The 27,409-nt window shown below is 37.0% G+C and overlaps 3 protein-coding genes and 1 pseudogene across 3 annotated transcripts; 3 read left to right on the top strand and 1 right to left on the bottom strand.

Annotated features, from left to right (window-relative positions):
• Positions 1-1,920: 1,920 nt before the first annotated feature.
• LOC108866644 lies at positions 1,921-3,514 on the top strand (annotated as a pseudogene).
• Positions 3,515-10,244: 6,730 nt separating this feature from the next.
• On the top strand, positions 10,245-12,694 carry LOC103955297 (RHOMBOID-like protein 5). Its single transcript, XM_009367172.3, has 5 exons — positions 10,245-10,702; positions 11,313-11,473; positions 11,574-11,755; positions 11,868-12,124; positions 12,245-12,694. The coding sequence occupies exons 1-5, from the start codon at positions 10,434-10,436 to the stop codon at positions 12,321-12,323; spliced, it is 948 nt and encodes a 315-aa protein (XP_009365447.2). The 5' UTR covers positions 10,245-10,433; the 3' UTR covers positions 12,324-12,694.
• A 9,080-nt stretch (positions 12,695-21,774) lies between these two features.
• Positions 21,775-24,638, top strand: LOC103955256 (RHOMBOID-like protein 5). The gene is made up of 5 exons (XM_018649430.2): positions 21,775-22,759; positions 23,329-23,492; positions 23,579-23,754; positions 23,873-24,129; positions 24,241-24,638. Exons 1-5 carry the CDS (start codon positions 22,476-22,478, stop codon positions 24,296-24,298), a joined length of 939 nt encoding a protein of 312 aa, XP_018504946.2. The 5' UTR covers positions 21,775-22,475; the 3' UTR covers positions 24,299-24,638.
• Positions 24,639-25,191: 553 nt separating this feature from the next.
• On the bottom strand, positions 25,192-27,111 carry LOC103955254 (DCC family protein At1g52590, chloroplastic). Its single transcript, XM_009367132.2, has 5 exons — positions 26,774-27,111; positions 26,167-26,224; positions 25,853-25,960; positions 25,516-25,608; positions 25,192-25,392 (listed from the first exon to the last, which is right to left on the bottom strand). Exons 1-5 carry the CDS (start codon positions 26,973-26,975, stop codon positions 25,311-25,313), a joined length of 543 nt encoding a protein of 180 aa, XP_009365407.2. The 5' UTR covers positions 26,976-27,111; the 3' UTR covers positions 25,192-25,310.
• Between the last annotated feature and the right edge of the window lie 298 nt (positions 27,112-27,409).

The following is a 27,409-nucleotide window of genomic DNA, read 5'->3' as shown; positions in this document are numbered from 1 at the left end:
TTTGGGTTTGAGGCACGAACTTGACAAAAATATGGATCATTCTCCGGTTAAAAGCTTTGAGAGGATGTTTTCTATTTGACTAAGGCCATGAGTGTTAGATACCTCAGGTTCCGGCAAAAAACCAAACATTGTGGAACTGTAAGCCAAAGTGCATCATTTTCAACTCCAAACTCAAGACTAGGAATATATGGGAGTGTCACATAATCTTTATGAAGTTGTGTTCATAATAGGAAATTCACTATTCATGATTGAGTTAAGTAAATATTTCTGGCAGAAGTATTATGTTGTTCATAGTTACAATTGCTTCGTCAATACTTATGACTTACACTTATCTTAATGAACGTTGATATGTATTACCATATGTTGTTCATAGTTAGAAAACTTGAGAATTACTATTTGAGTTGTGCGAGGCTTTGTTCGATTCTTTGAGCTTAGAAAAATCTGAAAGTTAATTAGTGATGTTCACGGTTAATTTGGTTTTTAATATTATTTGTTTAGTTTGTCTTGATTAGCAGCCCTTCCACTCGCCAGAATAAAATGATCCTTGCTTGCTCTTACTATAATCACATTGATTGCAAGGATTAATTTGAGTGTTAATTTCTACCACATCAAATTTTGGTGACATTGCCAAGGATTAGTAAATTTGCTAATCCCTATGTGTTTTCATTTGTTTTTCTTTTGATATTTGATTTTGTTTTAACTTTCTTTGATTTCAGGTACTAGAGAAGCAAGACATTGTAGTTGCCAATCTATCAAAACTTGTAGCTAAAATGGCTTCTCTTAAGTTGCAAATTTTGAAAGGGCGAAAGATGCAAAGGGTGGTTACATTTGACGTGTGCTCTATGCAAGGATATCAAACTAATCAACATTCTCACTTAACTGAGAATGGATGGTGGGGAAGTGTCAATTTCATGGGTTATCAAGAACACAAAAAGAATGATTCCAAAAAAAGAAGTCGTAAGAGATTGTTTAGAATTCATCAATAAGGATGTTCTTGAGATAACTATCGCCATAGAATTGGAGTTGAATACACGGGACAAGCTACAGCTGTCAAACCGAATCTAGGCGAGAGCAAAAACTCTGCAAGTTTCGAAATCTTGGTTGCCCTTAAGTTTTTGCCGAAGCACACTGGTAAGCCCAGCTCCCCCAATTTCAATTCCCTTTTCTACTAATAAGAAGTTCAAGCTCGCTTACTTGTTGAAATGCTTCTTATGTCTAAAAGTACGCAGTCCGTTTATTTTTATTAACAACGGTTGTCTATAAAATTTGAATTCAGGACCTCCTCAAACTTTCATTATGGTGTTTTCAATAATACATGCATTAACACAACAAAAGGACCCTTTTTTTATTCTAAACCATCTGAAAGGAGGGAGTGGAAAATGGCTACTACTAATTTTTAGCGTATATTGTTCTACTATTGTAATATGTCTTTAGTTTTTAATAAATGACTTTGTTGTTCCACTTTCTTTCCATAAATATAGCTATCTGGGGTGATTGTAGCACCAAATACTTATTAAAATGTGTGGTTGATAAGATATATTGTAGAGGGTGAAGCACACTACTTCAATAAACTTGCTACATTATGTCTGTATTATTTACGCATTTGTTTCTTTCCTTCAAAGAAGTTAGATGTATTTTGAATAAATTTCTTATATATAAAGTTAACTTTGAGTTCCTTCAATTTTTTGAGTTTCTATCCTTATCTTTGCAACTGACCCGGTTTCCTTTTTCAACAGGGATGTATAGGCCGCGCACCTACAGTAAGCGCTCCTTTGTAATTTCATTTCAAAGTTTGTAATTATATACGTATCATTGAAGAAAAATTAGAAACGTATACATGCGTGTTATGCTTATGAAGTTCCATTCCATATATGCGCTGCGTTGCAGGTACTTATGTTTCAAGGCTGTAAAGAAGTTCATATGGACCACATCAACGTCGTAAATACTCCACAAACTCATATACTAGTATGGGGATCTGAGGGAGTTTATTTCTCATTCATCAAAACAGATTCACCTGGAACCAGCCCCAACACTGATGGCTTTCACATTCAAGACTCCAAACATGCGGAAATCCATAGTGCAGAACTAAAATCCGGTAGAATTTTCATATCTAGAATTTTCGAGTACTTCGGCACTGTTGTTTATTTTGGACTGATCTAAATCAAAAGAGAATTCAGAGACAAAACATAAAAAAGACTGTAGAAATAAAAAAAGAACGTGGGGAAATAATTTACCTTTCCTATGTTAACAAAACTCAATTAATTTACCTATGCTATGTTAGTGTTGATCAATAGGCGACGATTGTGTATCCATCGGAGACTACTGTTCACACATTTATATAACTGACGTATCATGCGGACCTGGCCATGGCATAAGGTATGCCATTTATTTCCTTAACTTATTTTTTTTTCATATCATTACGATACTTTTCTGAATCCAAATGTAGAAAGAAAAATTTTTCAACACAGCACTAGTAAGGTAGAATAGTATTAGACAGAACTTAGTAAACTAATCTGTAGAAGCCGAAAATGTTAATGTGTTATCTCGGTGGTGTTTCACTGGCAATATATAGCATTGGGAGCTTAGGGAACAGCGGAATGAGACAAGGGTTGAGAATATCACCGTGCACAGTGCTCGGTTCTATGGGACACAGAATGGGGCGCGCATCAAGACTTGGGAGGTAATTTCGTCCGCAGTACAATAATACTTTGACCTTTTACTTTAGAAATGATACACTCGGGGACAAATTTTGTTATTATAATTACTTTTTGCTATTCATATATATAACAGACTGGAAAAGGATTGGTCCACGGAGTTTCATTCGTCAATTTAACTTTCAAGGAAGTCGGGAATCCAATTACCATCGACCAACACTATTTCTGTCACAAGCTAGAGGGTTGCCATGAACTGGTAAGAATAAAATTTTGACAAATTTAGAGTCGTTTGATTATCATTTCATTTTTAGTTTTCAATTTTAGTGTTAGAGACGAGAAGATAGTATAGGATATGAGAAAAATGAAGGATGTGAAAGGGTGGTGGGAGGGAGGGGAAGAATAAAAAAGATTGAATGAAAACAAAATCTTTATAAATCACTGATTTCTACGATGTCAATCTTCGCTGTCCTTAATACAAAAACGACTATTAAGTATAAGCTATAAACGAAATGGCAATCAAACGGAACTTTAATCTAACATAGTAATTGTTGTGTAATTAATACTGTATATGCCTGGTTGCAGAGCACTGCGGTTCAAATGAGCGACGTGAGCTACAGTGGGGCAGTTGGGACATCCATTTCGGAAGTAGCTATCAATCTGAATTGCAGCACACCAGTCCCATGTACTGGAATCACCTTAGAAAACTGTCAGTTGGCCTCGGCAGATCCAGACATGAAAATAACATCAAGCTGCCACAGTGTGCATGGAGTAATTAAGGGAATTGTAGAACCACCAGTTTCATGTCTCTAGCTAGCTTGGGGTTAACTTCTACAAATTAAACCATGCTTAAGTAGAGTCTTTTTCTATGGATAAGTTCTGTTTCAAGCTTTTGCATCAAGTGTCGAAATCTGTATCACTTCCATTTTGCATCTCTGTGTGTTAATCTTAGACTCTGGTTTAATTGGAACATACATGGTCTATGAAATTGACAACCCTCCTTAAATTACGATGTTTTTCACTAAGCATTTAACTAAAAAATAATTAATAGTTTGACCAAAAAAAAAAAAAAAAAAATCTGACCAGATGAGCGTAGTTTAACAAAGTCGTTATTCTCTATTTTTAAAATATCGCGCGGAACCAAATTGTTATATCACCTAAACATTAGGGCTCAAGTGTAATTGACTTATGAAGAAGAAATATAGGAAAAAAGAGAGAGGTTTTCTGTAGTTCAACTGTGTAATTCACTCTTACAAATGATACCTCAATAGTTATGGGAAGTGATTTTTACGTATTTTTTTTAGTTTCTCACACACCTTTCTTTGTTTCTAGCCATCAAATTAGATCAATCAAACGTAATTAAAGGATATGATTAAACAAGAATGTATGAGAAATCAAAAGCAGAGCAATGACTTAGAGACTAAGTCATTCACTTAACTACTAACAAACTATTACGTCAGATAGTGAAACGTATCACTTGATAACATATTCTAAACTATTTCATTTGTTACATGTAATTATCTTTATGTTAACACTTGAAGTTAAACTACTCACTTCCCAACAAATAGTTCTGACAAATATATGATGGAGGAGAAGCTCATATCCGTTTTCCACCCCTTATGGTGTTAAAAATATACACACCACACAATCTAATTAATTTTACGTACTAAAAATTTGACTTTAGTCCCTAAACTTAATTTTCTCCACATAAAATTAGACAAAAGTTTTTTATTGAATAATGACACATCCGACCCCAATGTTCAATTCACACAAAAATCTAGATGTTTTGATCATCACCTGGATGGGTGACGAAGTTATGATATGCATGAAATCGTAACTAAAATTATCAAGTAATAAAATCTAAAAAAAATTTGACAAAACTTTCCCTAAAATAGGATAAGCCCGAATCAAAGCACTTGCAGGTAATCACATTTATTTCAACACATCCCTGAATGAGCACACTTAATAGGTCTCTGACCCTTTATTACATGCATGAGAATGGATTCAGAGCATAATTAACCAAATGCAAGTTCCATGAATATGTTAAGTAAATACCATACTCAGTGGAATATGTCAGAGTTGCTCAAAGTATCTCAACATCCGATGTTATCACTGCTATGGCTACTGAATCCTTTTTTTGTTTTGGGGGGGGGGGGGGGGGGGTGGGGTTGTTGTGGGGGCGGCGGGGACATAAACATGTGAGTGGATGAAAATAAAGTTTTAACCTTTACACATAAATATAATTACAGGGTTAAAACCAATGCTACTTCTGCAATTTGCATTTTATTTATTTTTGTAAAAAGTAAGTGAATTGTACCAACAATATCAACTTCATACTACTACATGTTGCAGTCAACATCGGCAGTTAAAGTAATTAAGTGACGTTTACTTCAGTGCAGTTCATGGCACAACAAGCACATATGAGGCAATCCAATTAAAAAGCAGCCAATTCTTTGCTTGCATCAACATTGTGCTTACTGATATAATATCATAAATATAGTTTCAGCATCTCCTAATAACTCTCATCCTGGCGCTTACTGTTTCAATGCACATGGAAGCTCTGGTCCAACAGTTCCCCTTGTCAATTATTTTTTACCGAACTGATCTGATAACGGCGGTTTTAATAGAACCAATAGGATCTATATACACGGGTTAACAGATACCGGTTTCTTGTTGGTTCTTCTTTAATCTTACTGTGATCCATCTTACTTGCAGATATATCCGATATTTCTTTAATTATTGTATATATAGTTTTTTTATCAGTCTTTACTTTCAATTTTTGTTTGTAGTTTTCTTAGTTTCATGTCATGTTACAAGCATCACATTCACATTCATTAGAGTGAAGTTCATGGTGCAATAATATGGTAGTTAAATTTTTTGGGCTAAAAATTTTAAGTTTTAACTCAAAAACAGTTTTTCTGCTCTACCCTTAAACCACTTCCAATGGTGGGCTAAATGCTAAATTATCCCCCAAATTTTCCCCTCAAACCATCTCTAACCCATGCTAAAACATTGGGCTAAATGCCAAATGTTAAAGCTGGGCCAAATACCCCCCAGATTTCTCTCTCCCCCCCCCCAACCCCGCGCGACTGGACTCGCTGGCCTTTGGGCCAGTCTTGGCCCGTTCACGCTCCAACGCGCCCCACGCGGAGCGTCTGCATTTCGTTCCCGACAGGGGTGGGCCCCGATGACAGGGGTTTGTCGGCCACCCAACGGCTACATTTTCAATCTGATGGCTGATTTTCACGGACCGTTGGTTGATCCAACGGTCCAGATTCAAATTTGATTTTTTTAACTATGTTATTTTAAAATACATTGAATCCAACAGCTGAGATCAAATATAATCAAATCTAATGGTAAAAAAAAAGATCTAACGGCCCAAATTTAAATCCAACGGCTACAATAATTTTAAAAAATTATTTAACTCAAAATTCATCCAAAAAATCTATAAATACCTATGTATTTGTTCAAACATCCACACAAAACTCAAATTTCTCTTACAATTCTTCCAATTTATCTTTCTACCATTTGTTTCCATTTCCAAATTGTTCAACATGGCAAGAGAGCATATTAGAGTTCGTAATTGGACCTGTGAGAAAGATGTTGCTCTATGCTTGACATGGGTTTCTGTTAGCGATGGTGCAGTTGACACAAATCAAAATAAGAAGGTTTTGTGGGATAAAATCATTGCAAAATTTCAAGAAAACTGCAATGGCGGTGGGTGGGATGGTGGTGGTGTTTATGATCGGTGGAAGACTATCAACAAAGCATGCACTTTATGGCAGGGAAGTTTGGAGTGGTTGGCATGGCTAGTGGGAGGAACGCCACAGAAATTGTGAGTTTTGTTCTTGATATTTTATTTGTCATGTACATAATATTATGTTGCAACTAATTATTTTTATGTATTTTTTGCATAGGGTGACAAAGCAATGAAAATTTACAAGACAAGAGTAACACCAAAAAATAAAGTTTTTAAGTTGCAACATGCTTGGGATGTCCTCAAGGATTGTCTGAGTTGGGGAACCGATGCGGACCAACAATGGGGAACATTATTTCAACTTGAAGCTGCACAGACAAATGCCGGAGATGAAGGTGTCGATGAAATGACCCCATCTCCTTCTTTTGCAAGACCCCCGGGAAGAGATAAGCAAAAGGAAGCAAAGAGAAAAGGAAGTCCCAAGATCCGATGAGTGGACACTTTGATACCAGAATTGCAAAATTGAACGAAACTCATAGCGCTCGCCAAGAAGAAACGGCCCGAATGCGTTTGCAAATGAAGGAAATCTCAGATAGGGAGGAAAATAGGTTTAAAATTGAATTCATGATGAAGGACCTCAGCAAATACATTCCAGAGAGGAAGAAGTTCTTACATGGTAAGTAAAAGGAAATTATGTAAAGTCTGCCTCAAGAGTATGTTTCAAGATGATGAATCCACTGAACCCTATATCCCAACATTTCAACGAAGTCCATCATCAAGTGAAGATGGTGGATATGATTGTTAAGTTTATGTAGTGTATGAATTATGTGCTTTATTAATTAAGTTTATTAATTGTCGTTTGTATTAAGTTTATGTAGTTTATTAATTATGTGGTTTATGAATTATCGGTTGTATTAAGTTTATGTGGTTTATGTACTTTATTGCCATCATTGGTATTGTGCCATCTGCATTGTCATGCTACGCCTTCTTCTATCACCTATTGATGAGATATTGAGGATTTTCAGGAAACAAAAACTCTTTGATAGTTAAAATATTGGTGAATATAGAAGATGATTGAAGGTTGAAAGGTTGTGTGATCAACAAATATTGGACATATGTTTATATAGAGGATGATTGATGAAAGTTGAACGGTTGGTGAAAGTTGAAAGTTTGGTGTTGAACGGTTGGTGAATTGAAAATTTGGTGTTGAAAGGTTGGTGAATTGAAAGTTAGCCCATGGTTGAAAGATTGGTAAAAGTTGAAGGCTTGCTTTGTGGAAAATTTAGTGATTTTTCAATATTTATCGAAATTTAAATTTTTTTAGATTAAAATATTCATAAAATTAATTTACGATAGTCTACATATTTATTATTTTTTTTAAATTTAATTTAAGAAAAAAAAATAGCCTAAGTTCATTATTTAATAATCCCTGACTAAAATTTTAGGCCAGAACGGTTAAAGCAGAAAAACTGTTTTTGGCCTAAAAGCTAAATTTTTCAGGCTCAAATATTTGGCTTTTAGCCCAACCATTGGAGATGGTCTTATGGGCTAAATTTTTAAACCCCCCCCCTAAAATATTATTAAAGAATGAATTTAGGCTTTTTTTTTTTTTAAAAAAAAACATTTTAAAAAAATTATGTGGACTATCGTAAATTGATTTTATGAACATTTTAACATAAAATATTTAAATTCCAAAAAAAATTGAAAAATCACTAAACCGACACATGAAACTCATGAAACACTATAGAAAATATATGAAATACATGATAGAGATGCATAAACACAAGACACATGAGCAAACACATAGTTTTGGAAGATGGTAGAAAGAAAAATTGGAAGAATTGTAGGAGAAAAGTGAGTTTTGTGTGGATGTATATATATATATAGGTATTTATAGAGTTTTTGGGTGAATTTTGAGTTAAATAATTTTTTATAATTATTTTAACCGTTGAATTTAAATTTGGGCCATTAAATCTTTTTTTTACCGTTAGATTTGATCATATTTGATCTTAGTCGTTGGATTCAATAAATTTATAAATATAAAACAAAAATATTAACTAAATTAAATGTGAACCATTGGATAACCAACAACCCATTTGAATGTGAGCCGTTGATCAACCAAAAGAGCCATTGGACTCAATTTTATTGGCAGACAAGTGGGAGGCACATCCATGTGGGTGGGGGCCGCAAGGGCTGCACTTAGTAGCTTTGAAGTTGGCCGAAGAGCGTGCCTCAAGTGGTGCGGTTGAATTTAGGCGCTTGTCATCCAATTTCATCTATTCCACTCTCACATGTGGGCTTCACCACTAATCTTACCTAAATCTTGGTTGGAATCTGGCTTTTTATTTTTTATTTATTTTTTATTTTTTTAAGTTTTATGACTTAATCTCATTTTAGAACAAGGGTTGGAATGAAATTGGGGAGAGGGGGGAATAGAAGGGAAAATTTAGAACTTACTCCAATGTTGGAGTTGGTCTTATGAAGCTCACTCTGTATTTCTTTTTATTTTAATGAATTTCATTTTATCTTATATAATACTACACAATTACTATTTCAACGATTCAAACAATCTATATTCTAATTCATTATGTATAAATCATCTTAGCAAATAATCAGGCAAATCCAAAATCATTAAGCGAAGAAAATAGAAAAATACGGTGTTTTAAAAAAACACTTAAACGACCAACATTTAATTCAACGGTCATATAGCTTCTTATTTGGGTATTTTTTTTGTTTTCGTAGTTATAATCTTTGAGAGAAGACTTAAAATATAATCGATTAGATTGCTAAATTATTTAATGTGGAATGATCGTATAAGGTGTCCCTCAGATAAGGGGATATGCTCCTTCAAGTGAAGCTCACTCACTATATATAGTCTCCGTATCTCCAGGAAACACCATAAACTCTTAACTGTTTCAATGCCTACGGAAACGCGTGCAGCGTTCAGCAGTTCCCTTGTGGATTGTATGTTGCCAAAATTGGCTAGAATTTTCAACACAGTTGATTTCTATAATTAACAATACTGCATTCACTATACCATTGAAAGTCTTATCCTTTTCTTCATAGCTTGAAATCCAATTACAACAAATTATCGGTGTCAATTGCGACCTTTAGATTCGCAGCTAATACCTAATTAAGGCACTGACTGCCCTTCAAAGGATTATTTGTCATTGAACAAAATATTTGAAACTTTTATTCGGGATAAAAAACACAGGACTGATTACAATATTTATATATTTACTGCAATCATTATTTGACGGTTATATATAATTTATGTGTATAATACCGTCTTTATTTTACCTTCGAGTTGGTAACTGTCTTAAACACATGCAAGTATATTGTGGCCAAATCCTAGAAGTATTCATGGGATTTCACCTTTTCTTTTCAACAATTTTGAGACTTAAAAGTCAAACTTTGTTCAAATAAGTAGAAAGTAAGTATCATTAAACAGAAATTTGATAAACGTATTTTTTTTCGTCAGAATATAATCATTTGAACAGTTCATTGTCCTAATCATTGTATTTTTGCAAACACTCAAGTCAAATTGGAGATTTTTGTTAGTGATTAATATGTGTTAAGTGGACAATTTATGATGAAGATGTTAATTATTGTTATCAAAACCAATTATTTATAATTGAAAATACGGTAATCAAACCCAAATGGACAAGGATGTGTACTCATACGGTGGATGAAAGTATTGTCCTGACATAATCCCTTCACCCTATGAAAGTGTTATCGTGACATATATCCCTTCACCCTAGAAATGTTTATTTATTTAATTTTAATTTTTTAATATTTGTGTTCTCATGAATGATAAAAGGACCATTAAATATTATCCACACATCTATTAGCGGGAAAACACATACCTAATATAACCGCCAACACGCCTAGGACTCGTTCCTTACCACCCCAAAACCTAGCTATATCTCTCTCTTCTCCCTCAACCCCCACAACCGTAGTGCACATTTGCATCTGCCACCCACGCCAACACTGCCGGTGCAGTGTGTACCTCTTCCGCCCCGGCACGGTAGCACACATATACAGAATTTCATAGCACATCTTTGAAAACAAAAAAAGTAACAAAAATGTATCCACCTCCGCCGCCATACTATGGCGCTCCACCTCCAGCAGCCTTCTACGCGCCACCACCAATGATGGCACCGCCAAGGCGGTACTCTCCATGGCTGGTGCCACTTATATTCTTGGTGAATCTCGGGATGTTCATATGGATAATGTATGAGAACAACTGCCCCTCTAGAATGTCAAAGGATCAGTGTATGGGAGGGCATTTTTTGGATAGGTTCTCATTCCAACCTTGGCGCGATAACCGCATGATTGGTCCTACCCCTGAAACGTAAGCTCTCTCGATCATGTATATTTGTCTTTTATCTTATTTATTTATCTATCTCTAATTACGGGATTACAAAAATTGTTTGATCAATGCTTTTCTCAATTGAGATGTATGAGGCTTGTCAATCCAATTTATTTAAGTTTAATGATCGAGGAATTGAAGTTTTTATAGCTAAAAGTGACATGGAAGGAAATGTACAGCCTAATGTAGGGTTGATTTTACCTTGTATTATCGTAAATAAAGATTTGTTGGTAGTGAGAGGTTGAATTTTGATCAATCTCCGCTGATGTCAGATTAATCTGTTGTATTCTGTATTTTTGAATTCGAAACAAAAGCGAAATTTGACATTGTAGATTGAACTTTTGGCATTCTGCTTAGCAGTTGCTCCTTGGAACCAACTTCAGCATAATTCTCTAGGGTAACAAAGAATGGAAAAGTAATACCGGCTAATAAGCTTTCTCCAATTACTTCGAAGGGAAATGATTTATGCACACCCTTTTTTTAGCCATTGGATTGAACAGAGTATAAGGGAATAAAGGGCCAGAATCTAAAAAGGGTGTGCACAGAACAATTCCCTACATCTAAAACCTAATCTAATTGCTAATATCTGCAGTCTCCAAAGACTAGGAGGCCTTGATAATAAACTAGTGCTGAATGGTGAAGCATGGCGCCTGTTCTCCGCAATGTGGCTACATGCTGGGCTGATTCATCTGTTCGTCAACATGCTCAGTCTTGATTTCGTAGGGCTCCGGCTTGAGCAGGATTTTGGATTTCGTAAGAACTTTGGGTTAAAGATTTACGTTGAGTACTTTAGTTTTTACATGATCAATATTGAATGGCAGCTAACTGTTGTTTAACCGCTCGGATTTGGCAGACAGATTCGGATTCGTGTATGTGCTTGCTGGGTTAGGGGGAAGTTTAGGGTCTTGCCTTAATATTATCAAACAACAAAGGACAAGCAAGACTATATCAGTTGGCGCATCTGGGGCAATTTTTGGATTGTTGGGAGCCTCACTTTCTGAGCTGATCACAAACTGGACAGTCTATGACGATAAGGTAACGCTTATTTTCTCGTCTCCTTGTATCCAAGACTACGTCGTTTAGGTTTAACGCTGCGTTAAATAATCCATGAGGGGTCCATCTAACATCTAACTATCCTCCCATTCAGTGCTCGACAATCATGATACTCATCCTCAATGCTGCCCTGAACTTGCTCATTGGATTTCTACTTCATATGGACAATTCAGCTCATGTAGGAGGACTCGTCGCTGGATTTTTCCTTGGTTTTGTGTTTTTTGTTAAACCTCAGTTGGGATATGTAAGCAGCAAATACATGCCAACACACAATCAAGTCAAGCGTACAGCAAGGCACAACTTCTGTCAATATTTTCTGGGTGTCGTTGGTTTGGTCGTGTCCATTATTCTGTAAGTGGATAATTTCTTTTTCTCTTTCGACAATTGATTCAAGGATGCCAAAAAAAAAAAAAAAAAAAAAAATATTCATCGATTATCTAACAAATTTATGTTTGTTTTCTAAATTTGCAGATTTGCAACGGCCTTCGGTAAGCTATTTAACATAAAGGAAATTAGACAGCATCTGCCTGATAGTGTAAACAAATATTGAGCCTGTGTAAGCTTTGCGTAATTAATGGACAAACAATACTTCCATGACGGTTCAACTGCATGTTCTTCAAGAGATGAAAGTATAACACCATAAACTGTACTTGCGTACGTACGCAAAACATATGTATGAAACACATGCATACGTATCATTGATGTGTATATATACCTGCCAATGTTCAGATGTAAGTGTGTATGACGGAGATGATTGTGGGGATTTAAGAGTGATAAGTATTTTGTGTACTATGATCAGATAAGTATTTCAGGTTTTTTAGTAATCGAAACAATTTTTTGTCCGTAGTCTCTGGCTCACTTTCAGAAAATTTTCTGCATCTTTCGGAATAAACAACTTCGGGAAGTTTCATTACTCTGATGTCAATCTCAAAACTTATTAGGCTACAAAATCAAAATTCATCATATCTGCACTTGCAAATAAGCGTACCCTTAAGTAGGAGAAGATCGATGCGTACTCTTTGGCAAATCTGAGGGTGTTCATATTTATCGAGTGTGTACATCCAAAAAAATCTGTAACAGTCGTAACATGGCCTTTTATGTAATCTCGGACAAACCTGCAACCATTCTGAAGAAGAAAATCACAAAACAGTATGCCTTGTTCATATATTTTAAAAATCTGGGTAGGTCTGGGGCGGTTAATAACCATTTCATTTTTAGCTTCTTTTTTTTTTTTTTTTTTTTTCAAATTGAAATCTTGTTTGGTATCTATTTTTAGTTTTCAGTTTGCAGTTTTCCAAAAAATGAAAACTCAAAACCAATAATTGAAAGTTACTTTCTTGAGTTTTCAAAATTTAGCAATTGGGCTTTTACTATTTGGTTCTCAGAAGTAGTTACCAAACAAAATTTCAATTTTCAATAAAAAAAGTAAAAACTGAAAACCAAAAAGTAAATACAGAAAATTAGAAAGGAAATGGTTTTCAAACTGCCTTTGTACTTAATGATTGGCGAAGGACTTGCAAAGGTACAAACTGCAGAAATAATGCTAGGTATGGGCTGTGGGGTTATGTATTCCAAACTTCCAAAATATATAGTAATTATAAGCTCAATGAATTCCCTCAAACTCCTTATAATACACATTCTCCAAATTCCATCATTCTTTTCTAACTAAAAGAACGGGAGACAAAGGGACGTTATTGCTTGGCCTTACTAATCCAGCTTCTAACAACTCCTTGACATGCTTCACAGTTCAGTTTACTGAAACTGGGAAAAATCACAATAAGGCACAAAGCCAGTAATAACTGTATAACTACAAGCTCATATTTTGACAATAAATCCAACATTGATGAGAGAATAGATCTTTTATGTGCTTATAAGTAGTTGGACTACTCCACATATTGCCAATTGGTTGGGTAAATTACACAAAACTACCTCAACTATAGGTCGAATGACATTATCATACCTCATCTTTTAAAAATAATAATATTATACCTCATCTTACGAATTTATGCCGAAGTCGGACATTTGTCAATTTTTTTGTTAATTTCTATGTTAAGTGCTGACGTGGCTAGAGATGGGATCCACTCACTAATCTGGATTAAAAAATAATTAAATATATTTTTAATAATTAAATATTAAAAAATTAAAAATAAAATTATTTTTTTTATATAAACTTGTGGGATCCACCCTCTCTCTCTCCTCTCTCTTGCCTCTCTCTCTCTTCTCTCTCTGGTGACCTGCATTCCTAAAATCTCAAAATCCAGAAACCCTTCCCACCCGTCCCCCCTAACCTTCCTCCACCACTCTCTCTCTCTCTCTCTCTCTCTCTCTCTCTCTCTCTCTCGGCAACTTGCATCCCCAAAATCCCAAAACCCAAAATCCCATCAAACCTCCCAAAGCCAACATAACACTTTCTTGCTGAAGAATCTCGCAAATCCAATCCAACACAACACTTTCTCATTTCCTTGTCCTAACCCCCATATTTTCCACCAATTCTCCCCTAAAAATTCCCAACTATTTGCCCAGAAAATTCACAACTTTCCTAAGAAAACCAACCCCAAGTTCCCAAATCCAAAAATGACGACAATCAAAGACCCAAGTCTTGCAATTGACAAATCAGCCTGCGCTATTGACTTCTCCGACTTCCCTGAGGACGTACAACTCTGCATCGTCTCCTTCCTCCCACCTCTCGAGGTCGCCAGCTTCGCCTGCACATCGAAACGGTTCGTTTCCCTCTGCAAATCCGACGGCAAGCTTTGGTTTAACATGTGCGATCTGAGGTGGGGATCTAAGACTCAGATCAAGAAATGGGGAAATGGGAAAAATCACGCACAATAATCTTTATCAAACCCTAAGCGATTGGGTTTTGGCGCCAGGGCGGCATCGTGACATCGCCGCTGTTGATTTTTTTTACGAGCGGGGCCCGTCGTTTGTGACTGGATTTCGAGAATCTCCGGCTAAGAACGACATGTACGGCGTCGTAAAGGCACCATTTTTGTGGATGAGCTTCTCGCCGGAAGGGCAAGTCGTGAACTTTCTAGACCTGGAAAGCCGGGGACGGGTGGGAAGGGTTTCTGGGTTTTGGGGATGTAGGTCCCTAAAGAGAGAGAAGAGAGAGAGGCGCGAGAGAAGGATGAGAAATAGAGGGTGGTGGAGGAAGGATGGGAGGGACGGGTAGGAAAGGTTTGTGGGTTTTGGGGATGCAGGTGCCCGGAGAGAGAGAAGAGAGAGAGAGAGAGGAGAGATAAAGGATGGATCGCACAATTTTATATAAAAAATAATTTTATTTTTAATTTTTTAATTATTTAATTATTAACTAGTACAAAAAATACTTTGGGTGATCTAGGTCCTTCGTCGCGCAAAGTCAAAAAAACATCGCGCAAAAATTTGCGTGACGAACCTTCGTCGTGCATTAAGCGTTGCGTCAAGCCTGCGAAAGAAGGTTTTGCGCGACGAAGAAGTTACATGCGTCACGCAAAGTGTGTTTGCGTGACGTATGTGTGAGTCACGCAAAGTGTGTTGGCGTGACCTAGGTGTGCGTCACGCAAAGTGGGTTGGCGTGACGTAGGCGTGATGGAAGTGGGTTTGCGTGACGTATGTGTGCGTCACGCAAAGTGGGTTGGCGTGACGTAGGTGTGCGTCACGCAAGACACTTTGCGTGACCCATACCTACGTCACGCAAACTTTTTATGTTTTTATTTTTTTTTAATTTTTTTGACAAAAATATTTTTGATTTATTAATATTTTTATTTAATTTTTAATAAATATTGTAATTCAATTCTAAATATTTTTTATTTAATTTTTTTTAATTTCTCATCTGCTCGTTCTTAGCCTTTATATGCTCGCTCTGCGATCTCATTGCCAGGTCGAACGTAAACGTCCTTGAACACGTCGATCTCAGGGAACTTAGAACCCTCCTAATATATTTTTGTGACATTCAATTTTGTTACACTGTTGACATGAATAGTGCAAATTTCCCTCCTCCTTTAGACTAAATTAATAATTCACATTTATTGATAAGATATTAGCTTCTTTTTGTTTACCATTCATATGATCTTATGAAGAAAGGAAAGAAACATACATGCACAACCATTCATCGCTTAACACAAGAAAAACATACATGCACAACCATTTGAAAGAAATTATTTTAAAAAGCTTAAAAAAATAACTAAAACTTTAATGAATTATTATTAAAATATTAAGTACATACCACAATTTTGGGTCCGTAAAATGGTTTTTTTTTAGCTATTCAAAAAAAGAAAAAAAAATACAGACACACATGGAGGAGGGATTTACTTTCAGGCATCTCAGTTTTCTTGCTTACTCCACCATGGATGGGTTAGAGAGACACGGAAGTGTGTATGCTCCTTGGTTTTTGGTTGCAGAACGAGTGAAGAAACTGCTGCGTATAGGAGGTTTGTACAAATGGGCGCTGGACTTGAGAGGAAATGGAGAAAAGAAAGCCTTTCCAGATTTTTTAGAGAGAGAGAGGGCTAAGAGGAATATGTTTGAAATGAGAGTAGTGAGAGATGTCTCTCATTTTTCTAGAGAGAACAAAGGGCTTCGGGGTTTACAACAAATAATATTATTATCCTTCTGGACAGAAGAGGGCCGTTTGGCTCTGGGCTCGAGGCGAGTGCAAGGAATCCAAAGCGTGTTAAAGAATAGCTAGGGTTTTTTCAAATGACAGATGCAGCTGCTACACCAGATTATATTCTAGCTGTTGTTAGGTTTTGACACAAGTGTGGACTTGTACGTGTTGGTCAGCGCGCCTTCACTAGTCCCAACTACCAGGTCTTGCTTTCGAATCCCCAAAGTGTCCAGTAGTGTTTTTGTTTTCTGTTTTATTTTATTTTATTTTCTTTTCTTTCTTATTTTATTTTCTTTCTTGTTTTCTTTTTCCTTTTCTTTTCTTTCTTTTTTTTCTGTTTTATTTTATTTTATTTTCTTTTATTTTCTTTCTTATTTTATTTTCTTTCTTGTTTTCTTTTTCCTTTCTTGTTTCTCTTTCCTATTTTGTTTGCTTAGGGTATTTTCTTTATTTTTTATATTTGTTTTACATTTTCTAGGATTTAGTAGTTTTGTTTCTGATCTTGTCTCTTCTATTTATTTTCCACACTTTGAGGACAAAGTGTGAAATAAGTTTGGGGGTAGGAAATAACATTTTAGGTTTTTAATTTTTGTGTCAAGTTAAAATTTTCATCCTTTTTAAGTTAATATCCATCGATTATTTTAAACATTATAACAAATGGACATGGTGAAGATTAATCCCACATTAGAGTTTTTTTTTTTATTTATCGTTGCATTGAGTTTTTTTTATTTTTGTGTCAAGTTAAAATTTTCATCCTTTTTAAGTTAATATCCATCGATTATTTTAAACATTATAACAAATGGACATGGTGAAGATTAATCCCACATTAGAGTTTTTTTTTTATTTATCGTTGCATTGAGTTTTTTTTATTTTTGTGTCAAGTTAAAATTTTCATCCTTTTTAAGTTAATATCCATCGATTATTTTAAACATTATAACAAATGGACATGGTGAAGATTAATCCCACATTAGAGTTTTTTTTTATTTATCGTTGCTTTAGACGTAAAAGAAAGCGCTACTTGGGAGGCAACCCAATACACTGAATAAAATAAAGCATGTCCATTGATCTCCGAGAAATTACAAGTGCATACAAAAAAAAAAAAAAGATGGAGCCTGATCTTGAGTTTGACTGGAAGATTTTCTGGAAGATTTTCTCCTTGGTGATTGCATTGAGGCTTGATCTTGAGTTTGACTGGAAGATTTTCTGGTTTCCTCCAATCGTTGATTTTCCACAGGCTAATCTTGAACTGGGCTGGAGGATTCTGACACATGGCAGGCAAGCACGAGGTGGAGGTGATGACCTGTTTCTTTGTTCAATCTTTCCAATTCATATTGAAGAGGGTTAGAGGATACTAATTAGAAAGATTGATTTTTCATTGTCACTCGTCTTTCTCCAAGCAGATGTGGTCCCTTCTCTGGAAGTGTATCAACCTTTGAAGATGACTACTCGAGAGCAACGCTAGGTAAGCAACCAGGGAATAGATTCCAGGTAGTCGGTTCCAGATCGGAAGACTGACTCTAAGTGCCGACTGATTGCTCACTTCACTTTGCCATGCGAGTAATAACAAGGACAAAGGAAAAGACAGGGAAAGATCATGATATGAGATACCTTTGCTTTCGCCCTTGATGATATGAGATACTTTTGCTTTTGAAGAAGCAGCGAATGGATCAGCACATATATTTGTTGCGCTTGTCTCCACATGCTTCGATCCACCGTTTCCTCTTGCCTCATCTGTACTCCAGGCATCTGGTATCTTCTTTGGGGAATACATCAATGGTTGAATATGTGTTCTCAAGGGAAGAAGAAAACTGAGCATGTTTGAGAGGTCTGGTTGCAGCTACATTTTCGGCCGAGAAGAAGAGTCATGCGTTTTTGGGTGTATGCCTTGCCATGAATGTTGATGTATATAGGAATTGTAATGGCAAGTAGTAGTGCGGATGCGGCAATGACCTCCACGCGTCTTCAACTTTGTCAGAGATTTTTTGACAAAGTTGCACGCGTTTTCTGAAAAGCCGGGATTTCGGCTTTGTCACCCACGCTTGTCGGCAAAAGTGTGTAGCTGCTTTCTCGGCCTCCACGCGTCTTCAGCTTTGTCAGAGAGCTTTTGACAAAGTGGCACGCTTTATCTGAAAAGCCGGGATTGCGTCTGAAGAGTCTGCGATCTTTACGCAGGAAAATCCGGCTTTGAAGAGTGGTGTCTCTTCAATTCTGAATTGGTGATTGTGTCGCCTCTCCTTTAATAGAGGTGATCGATCACCTCTAACATGCACACTTTGAAGATTGCCCAAAATCCGTCTCCGACCCGTCGAGATTTTACTCCATCCAACCCTTCTCTTTTAACTTCTTGAAAAATGGGTAACTCATCTAACCCATCGAACATTTGCTTAGATTTGAGTCTCAGCAGTGATCCGGTCGCGCCGCGTCAGGATAAGGTATGGTGCCCGTCTTTCTTATCTTCTCATGGCCCTCTTACAGGTGAAGACTCTGTGATGACGGATGCAACAACAGCTACGATAGTAGCTCGGAACCTCCTCACTCCTAAAGATTGTCAGCTGCTTTCAGGACGGTCCGATGAGTTAGCCGTTCAAGAGTCCCTAGCTCTCAGCGTTCAGTGCGCGGGCTCTGTGTCCAACATGGGCCAACGCCTACTTGCTCGCTCCCGTCAGGTTGAATCATTGATGGCAGAGGTGGAAAATCTCAAGCAAGAGATCAAACAGCTTAAGCACGAGAATAGAAGTTTGCACATGCTTGCCAATAATTATTCGACAGGCATGAAGAGGAAGCTTGATGAGATGCAAGAATCTCAAGGTCGTATTCAAAATGACCGTCAAAAGCTTGCGTCTTTCTTCCAGAGGCACCTTTTTCCTGCGTCATCTAGCGTTCCACCAAGGATTGGGGCCTCGAATGATCTATCTTCGGTGCTTCCTGCTCCTATGCCTCTCGCTTCGATGCCTCCTGCTCCGATGCCTCCCGCTCCTAGAGTGTTGCCACGTAGTGGGGCTTCACGTACACAACCCTTGTGAAGACTCCATCTTTCTCTTTCTTTGTTAGATACAATTTTTTTTTTCTCTTTTTTTTTTTGTTTCGCACTTGTAATTCTCGAAAATCAATGAACATGCTTTGTTTTATTCAGTGCATTGGGTTGCCTCCCAAGTAGCGCTTTCTTTTACGTCTTGCAGCCGGACGAAGAATCCAATCACTCCAGGATTAAGAAGATTAAGAATCTGGAATAAAATAAGATTAAGAAGATTAAGAATCCAATTATCACATTAGCTTTGATAAATTATGATTAATAGAACTACAATTTCATTTTTAAGGTTATTATATGTCTAAGGTTATTAAAGTTAGATACATTTTTTTTTTTTCGCACTTGTAATTTCTCGAAAATCAATGAACATGCTTTGTTTTATTCAGTGCATTGGGTTGCCTCCCAAGTAGCGCTTTCTTTCCACCCTTGCCGTGTGTTGGGTGTGTTCCTCTTCCTCAAATTGCAATCTTTCATCTTCCTTGTGATTTGATTTTGATGGTTGAGGGTCCGTTCCAACCTCCTTGATACTTCTCAAGATGATTTCCTTGGCAGTTTCAAATCCTTCCTTCGGATTTGCAATGGTTGAAATAGGGAGTTTGCCTTGGTCTTGAAATTGTCCTACGAACTTCGCATGAATACTAGCATATGTCCATAAATAGAACCTATAACAAGTGTAAATTGTCCTACAATATCACTTGACACCTGTCTTTGTAAAGCAATTGTACTACACTAGTTAGTTGACTTTGCGTGACGTATGTGGCGTCGCGCAAAACAGCTTTGCGCGACGCACGTGCACCTACGTCGCGCAAAGCTGTTTTGCGCAACGATACATACGTCACGCAAAGATGTTTTGTGCAACGTAAGTGCACGTGCGTCGCGCAAAGCTGTTTTGCGCGACTCACGTAGCCCTGCTTCATGCAAAGTCAATAGAAAAAGCGGTAAAACTTACTTGCTTTAGCGCCAAAATCTTGCGGGACGCACAAAACGTCGCGCAAATGGCCTTTGCGCGACGTTTTGTGTTTAACGTCACGCAAACATACTTTGCGCGACACATTTAGCTGCGTCGCGCAAGTTTTCGTCGCGCAAACATGTTTTTGTACTAGTATAAAAATATATTTAATTATTTTTAATCCAGTTGGATTAGTGAGTGGGCTCCGTCTCTAACCATGTCAGCACTTAATAGAGAAATTAATAGAAAAACTAATGGAGGTCTGACTTTGGCACAAATTCGTAAGATGAGGTATGACATTGTCATTTTTAAAAGATGAGGTATGATAGTGTTGTTCGACCCATAGTGTAATTTACCCCAATTGGTTTTATGGCGGAACCTTACTTTCTTCATAGTATCAAAGCTTAACGAAATCTATAGCTGGATATGTTTGCTTGTCTGCTTGTAGGAGAGCCTGCCTATCTACTTAATTGAATCTGCATCCGCATCTACTTGTTGGCAAACTTATATTGTGTACCGCCATGAGTTTGACAGTGGTACTAGAAAACATTAATAATTAGGTTTATTCTCCAGTTTATTAGGGATTAGGTTAGTGTTTTATAAAGTATATTATAAAGTAGGATTAGGGGTTAGGTTAGTATATTATAAAGTATGATTAGGGATTAGGTTACTATATTATAAAGTAGGATGATTTGTTATTCAATAGAGAACAACTTAGTCACAATGTAATCCTCAGTTTATAGCCATCTTGACTCATGTTTATTTGATTTCAATTAATAAAATAGTAGTGTAGTTTTGTATTTATTTGTTCATCGTGCATTCTGATATTCAACTTGGTATCAGAGCAGGTTATCCCAGGTGTGAAGCTCAACGACCACACATACTCTACGTCATCCGAGTTGTGTTATCCACGTGTTAGACTTGAAAATTCATCACACGTGAGGGGACGTGTTGAGAATGAATCCCACATTAATGAGAACAGGGACCTTGCATGTGCTTATAAGTAGTTGGACTACTTCTCAATTAATTTTATGATAGAACATCAACATTCTTCATCATAGAAGCTAACCAAATCCAAACACATTTCCAATCCCTATCATTTACTAATAGCTTGAGCTATGCAATTTGGGAACACAAAAGTTTGTAGCAGAACCTTACGTAGAAGCAATGTTTAAAATTTCTTCGATACGATCAATACTCACATGGAAATATCCAATAAAATAGAGAAAGATATGAAAATGGAGGTGGAACCTAAACTTCAGCTCATATCGGACAAACTCTTAAGTTTACGGTAAAATCGACATATATCGTGGATATTTCTAACATATCTGTTAAATATCGAAGAAACTTGTATATTTCGTCAAAACCAATGTTTACAGTACCTAAAGTTCCATTTTAATTTTTCATCATTTTAATTGAAAGCAATTGATATCAACATTGATATTCAATATATGCATCAATACGTCCACAAATTTGCGTTCAACATTTCCACCAATACCAATATTTTAAACATTGCGTAGAAGCAATGGCTGATGAGCTGAGTCCTGTAACCTGTAACAAATACAAAACTACCACAGGCTGGTGTTTCTACCACAGTTTCTAAATGTAACAAGAGAATCTGCAATGGGATAACTTCATTCTGTTGAGCCCCCAAAGTACTCATAGCCCCTAATGTTATTACCTAATTATATCCCTACGTGTCTTGATCGTTATCAATATGTCATAATTCCAACTCGAACTATGTTTATTTTCTTAATTAGCAAAGTAAACTAAAGCAACTTTCAACATTGAATTGGTTATTAAGTCGAACCTTTTATTTAGTAATCCAATCTTATTTATTTTTGGCCAAAAAAATGAATTTTTATTTTTCTGTTTATTTGTTTTTTTTTTTGTTAAAGAATAGAGGTCAGAAGGGCCATAAAGTCATTTCCAGACATCTATAATCAAGGGAGAGTACCAAACTTAACTACCAACCTAGCCAAACTCGTTCCTTGCCACCCGGTGCCAATATTTCTCTCATTTTTCTCCTCCCTGGAACTTGGTGGTGCACATTAGCATCTGCCAAAAGCGCCGGTGCAGTGTGCGCCTCTACCTCTACCTCTTCCTCTTCCTCTACCACCCCCTGTGGCCGGAAAAAATGGGGGAGAGAACACCATCCTCCGAAGACATGGAGAAGGGGCGCGAAAAGAGACAAAAGTCTCGGCATTCCATGCCCCCGCCCCATTTGTGCCCCCCTCCTCCAAAGCCATGGGTGCCGTGGCTCATGCCAATCGTGTTTGTCGTCAATGTTGCCATGTTCATGTACACAATGTACGTCAATGACTGTCCAACTACAGGGGAAAAGTGTCTTTTTCCTTTCTTGAAGAGGTTTTCTTTCCAACCCTTCAGAGAAAACCCTCTCCTTGGTCCTGCCGCACTTACGTAAGAATCTCCTCCTACCTCTCCCAATGATTTCTATTTTTTCCGTCTCTTAATTCTCATTTGTTTTGTTGCATAAAACTAATTCAACTCACCTGCGTCTAATCTTCTGCAATTGAGATAGTTTTGGATTACAGAAACAAGAACTAATTACAGAATTTGATTAAGACTAAAACATGATTAATTTGAACAAAGAAGATACCTTCAGTACTATTTTTTTTTCTGTATAGCATATACTTGCTCTAACCTCTTGCTTAAGTACCAATTGATATCCGGATTCTTATGTCTTGCTTAAGTACCCTAATCTATCAAGCGCCATAGCCAACGTAAGATTCCAGGGTTGTCACATTCTCTCGTCCTCTAGGTCTTAGCAACAATGTCCCTTCCTATGAATCTATGCTACCCCAAAATGCAGGGGGCAGTGTCTTTCGGGTCCCCCAAAGTCAAACAAAGGAAACGTGTCTGATGGCTGTGCCAACTTGGAAATCATTCTTAACTGAACTAGGCTTACGTTTGGCTATAACTTCTTGAACGGTCATGGTAAAACCTAATCTAATTGCTAATGTTTGCAGTCTAAAGAAACTAGGAGCCCTTGAACTGCAACTAGTGGTGGAAGGGGGCGAAGGATGGCGCCTCTTGTCTTGCATGTGGCTTCATGCTGGAGTCGTTCACTTGCTCTTCAACATGCTGAGCCTTCTATTCATAGGAATCCGGCTTGAGCAGGAATTCGGATTTAGTAAGAACTTAAGATTCAGGAGATGTCAACTCAGTTTTTACATGATTAATGCATGCTAACTATTCTTAACTGTTTTGATTTGGCAGTCAGAATAGGGTTCCTGTATCTGCTTGCTGGAATAGGAGGAAGTTTAGGATCGACTCTACATCGCATGAGAACCGCAAGCCCGACTATATCTGTTGGTGCATCTGGAGCACTTTTTGGATTGCTGGGAGCCATGCTTTCCGAGCTTCTAATAAACTGGACAATCTACGTGAATAAGGTAACCTTTCTTTTCTTTTAAAGAACCCCAGCTATGCCGGCATCTAAAATACAACAGCTTTTAATGCTGAGGATCAAATCGATGAGGGATACGTCTAAGATCTAACTTTGCTATTCAGTGCACAGCGCTCCTGATACTCATGGTTGTCATTGCCGTGAATATGGCTGTTGGGTTTATACCTAAAGTGGACAGTTCAGCTCATATAGGAGGATTCCTTGCAGGATTTTTCCTTGGCTTTGTTATTCTAGTTCGTCCACAGTATGGTTATATAAGCAGCAGGCACCTTCCATCAACCTACGAGGGAAGACGTAAATCTAGGCACAAGTTCTATCAGTATGTGCTAGGGATCACTGCTTTTGTTTTCTTAGTTCTTGGGTAAGTTAGTAAATTGTTTTCTTTCCTTTCAGAAATTTACTACTAAATACAAATCAAAATCAAGCAACCTTCAGTCCCTGATTCACATTTCTCCTTTCTCATTCATTGCAGATACACATATGGCTTTGGTAAGCTATACGGTCCTCCGGCACTGAAAAATCTACCTTAAGTTCTAGAAATCAAACGAATAATCTAGAGAGCTCAACTGCCTACTCAAGAATTGCAGGTATAACACCACCACCTCTACATGACGGAAAAACAAGGCACCATATACTATACTTCCTTATATCAGAAAAAGAAAGACATGCATATCTAAAGTGCATCTAATTAACTTGCTGACATTCGGATGTATATTTGTGAATGTTCAGATGTAAATGTATGTATGTATATGTACGAAATGAATATATCTCACAAGCCAGACTAGAAGCTACTACATTTCGAATGTGGTTTGACATGTTATAACAAAAACACTAAATAATCGCTTTATAAGTTCATAAGGCTCAAAAATTACAAATATATACACACACACACACACACACACACGTACTTTCTTATCTATAACAAATCATGACACTTTTGTTAGTAAGTATTTGCTTGAAATTGTTTTTGTCTGTGAATGAGCATAGTGAGTTTTACGCTAAATTTCAAGATGGTAACACAGGGCTGTCAGAATGACTTAAATACCTATACGGTATCCCCACAAACATACATGATCATATACTCAAAACACACTTGCGGGTGTTCATGCTAGTGCACTTGACCTCAAAAACAGGATTAATGAAGTGATTGTAGCACATACAGGAGAGGAACGGAATATAAGCAAAGACAGCAGGGAGTCTTCTAGGATAAGGAGATGGAGATGAAGGCAATGCTATGTTATATTTTAATCGAGGTAGCAATGTAGATGAGTTCTGTAATTTCTATTTCAGAATCTTTCTGCATTTTGATTAATCAACCCAAGGATTGTGAAGGGAGACAGCTTAGCCTCCAATTCCCATGCAAACTGTACTTCTAGACGTCGTGTTAATATGAAGCTATATAGTAAGAAACTTGTAAAACAAATTAGATAAATTTTCATTCCATTAAAATGGAAGTGAAACTTACATTACAAAATCAAAATTCATCATATCCGTACTTTACAATACATACCTTCAGTAGGAAAACTTAAAGTATTCAAATGCCTATATCTCACACGTGTCTGAGCGGCCAAAGATTGTGTAACGGTTGTTTGCTACATTGTCGTATAGAAAATCCCTTACAAAACTGCATTCATCCGGAAGAAGAAATAAATATCAGTTATGGAAACAGTGTATTACCATGGCATTGTCCATCAGTTTGAATCTTGACAGACAAAAATTATATAAAAAACAAAGAGGGATGACTTACAGAGGTACAAACTGGGCGAAAAACGCTAGCTGGGGGAAGGGCAAGTCTATATATTCCATTATCTTCACAACAGCTTCTGACTTGATGAATGATCTGAAATTCACGATGTCAGTTATCAATGTTACTCGTATAATCCTTTATAGATATATCTGCTACATGCTGTGTAATTTAATATTTAAATTAGCAGTTGGAATCGTCAAATTGAGAGACCGTTGCACTTACGAGAAAGTAATTTATATGAAAAAATTCATTTGAATGAGAAAAATGTTATCATTCATCAAAACCTTGACAATTGTTAAAAACTGCTCCAGATAAGCAATGAGGTCATTGTGTATACCTATCCTTTTCAACAAGAACAACACTTGAAATATCATCGGGAGCTCTTCCAGACCTTCTGAGCAGTTTCTTCCCTGCTTCACTCTGGAGAGCTTCAAACCTTATGCTCCTGTCAGAAGTGAATTAACAAGAACAATGCATTGAGGAAAAGATTGAAGATAAGCCTCATAAGTTACCAAATAATTTGCACTCATCAAGCTTAAGGATTGTATATATGAAGAAAAGAGATCATTCTTCCCCTACTAAATATAATCTTGCTGGCTTAATGATGATCATAATAGAGTCTAAACAATCAAAGGAAGAGGAGAATCGAACCTATTTCGATCATTATCCCGCACGAACTTTACACCTCCATTACACAAGTTACAAACACCTGTAAAAAAATCGAAAAAAATCGACGATCATGAGTATTCATTGTATCTGTAACGCAATTGCAGAATTTGCATTGTGCTCACGTTCTGCGCCAACGAATCCAACTAAACTCTAAAACATAGTAGTTTAGAACATAACCATATTAAGAATTACAGAAATACATAACATATTATGAAGTTCTAGCCTCATTCACTATCTTCCATGGAGTAAAACTACAAGATGGACAAAAGTATATTTGTATTTTCCTCTGCAACTTATTCGAAACATGACTTATTATACAGACGTAAGTTAGATCAGTTAGTCGTGTCCCCACTCTGTTGCCTCCAAGTTTGAATTCCGCTCCCCGCAAATTAGAATGGCTTACAATAACTCTTTGCCAAGAAAAGAAAAAGAGTTGACCGTTACATATCAAATATTTAAACTTGAAAACCAGTCTCAATTAGCTAATCCCATATTGCACAACACAAACAAGAGCCATAAAGTGCTGTTTTTACACCAAGCGCAAAGTAGCATGACGAGGAGGTTCAGTGCTAAAATGAACCGTTATTACCGTCGAACAACATGATGGGCCTCGTGTCATTTTCAAAGAAGCCTGAAGTTGCTTCCACCCAGTCCACTCTGTCGCCTTTGGTTGGGGTCTTTGGGGACACCGTAGCAAAGGTAACGAAGCTCGGTCTAACGTGCGCCGGCCGGGACGAGTGGCCTACTCGTAGTCGTACGCACCCACCACCGCCAGGAACCAGAAGCGCCATGATTGACAAACTATTAGTTCAGCCTTCGTATCCCGGTGACTATTTAGTGAAAGCTAAAATTACCTTGACCTTTAATTTCATGGGAATTACACGAGATGCCCTTTCGGCTAGTCTTGGGATGTGGGGTGGGCTGGGCTGGGGATGTGAGAATGGCTTCTTTGTGAATATGGGCAGGCAAAGTTTTCAGAGGGGCAAAGTTTACGTGGCTCCGCATGTCAGGTGCAACGTGGAAGTTCAAATACCATTGAGCCTTTCCTCATTTTTTAATTTTTTTTTTTTTTGATTAGTAATTGCTCTTTTAGAAGTCAACCCGATTGTGAAAAGCAAGGGCAAGGCACTATTCAAAAATACATATTTTTATTTTTTATGCTTTGATGAGTGTTTCATGAAAATAAAATTATTGTCTGATTTCTATAATATATTTCAAATATAAG

This window comes from the organism of the source record quoted next, unplaced genomic scaffold, assembly GCF_019419815.1.
Source record: "Pyrus x bretschneideri cultivar Hongxiangsu unplaced genomic scaffold, Pyrus_bretschneideri_v1 Contig20, whole genome shotgun sequence".
Taxonomy (NCBI): Eukaryota; Viridiplantae; Streptophyta; class Magnoliopsida; order Rosales; family Rosaceae; genus Pyrus; species Pyrus x bretschneideri.
The sequence above is the reverse complement of the archived record's forward strand: the minus strand, read 5'-3'. Positions and strand labels throughout refer to the sequence as shown.

Coding starts and splice junctions, on each gene's coding strand:
- LOC103955297 (XM_009367172.3), top strand. CDS start 10,434: ATGTATCCACCTCCGCCGCCATACTATGGCGCTCCACCTCCAGCAGCC. Junction 11,474..11,573: donor TGAGCAGGATTTTGGATTTC/GTAAGAACTTTG, acceptor CGGATTTGGCAG/ACAGATTCGGATTCGTGTAT. Junction 12,125..12,244: donor TTGGTCGTGTCCATTATTCT/GTAAGTGGATAA, acceptor CTAAATTTGCAG/ATTTGCAACGGCCTTCGGTA.
- LOC103955256 (XM_018649430.2), top strand. CDS start 22,476: ATGGGGGAGAGAACACCATCCTCCGAAGACATGGAGAAGGGGCGCGAA. Junction 23,493..23,578: donor TGAGCAGGAATTCGGATTTA/GTAAGAACTTAA, acceptor TTGATTTGGCAG/TCAGAATAGGGTTCCTGTAT. Junction 24,130..24,240: donor TTTGTTTTCTTAGTTCTTGG/GTAAGTTAGTAA, acceptor CATTCATTGCAG/ATACACATATGGCTTTGGTA.
- LOC103955254 (XM_009367132.2), bottom strand. CDS start 26,975: ATGGCGCTTCTGGTTCCTGGCGGTGGTGGGTGCGTACGACTACGAGTA. Junction 26,225..26,773: donor GCCCATCATGTTGTTCGACG/GTAATAACGGTT, acceptor ATTTTTTTACAG/GTGTTTGTAACTTGTGTAAT. Junction 25,961..26,166: donor CGGGATAATGATCGAAATAG/GTTCGATTCTCC, acceptor CACTTCTGACAG/GAGCATAAGGTTTGAAGCTC.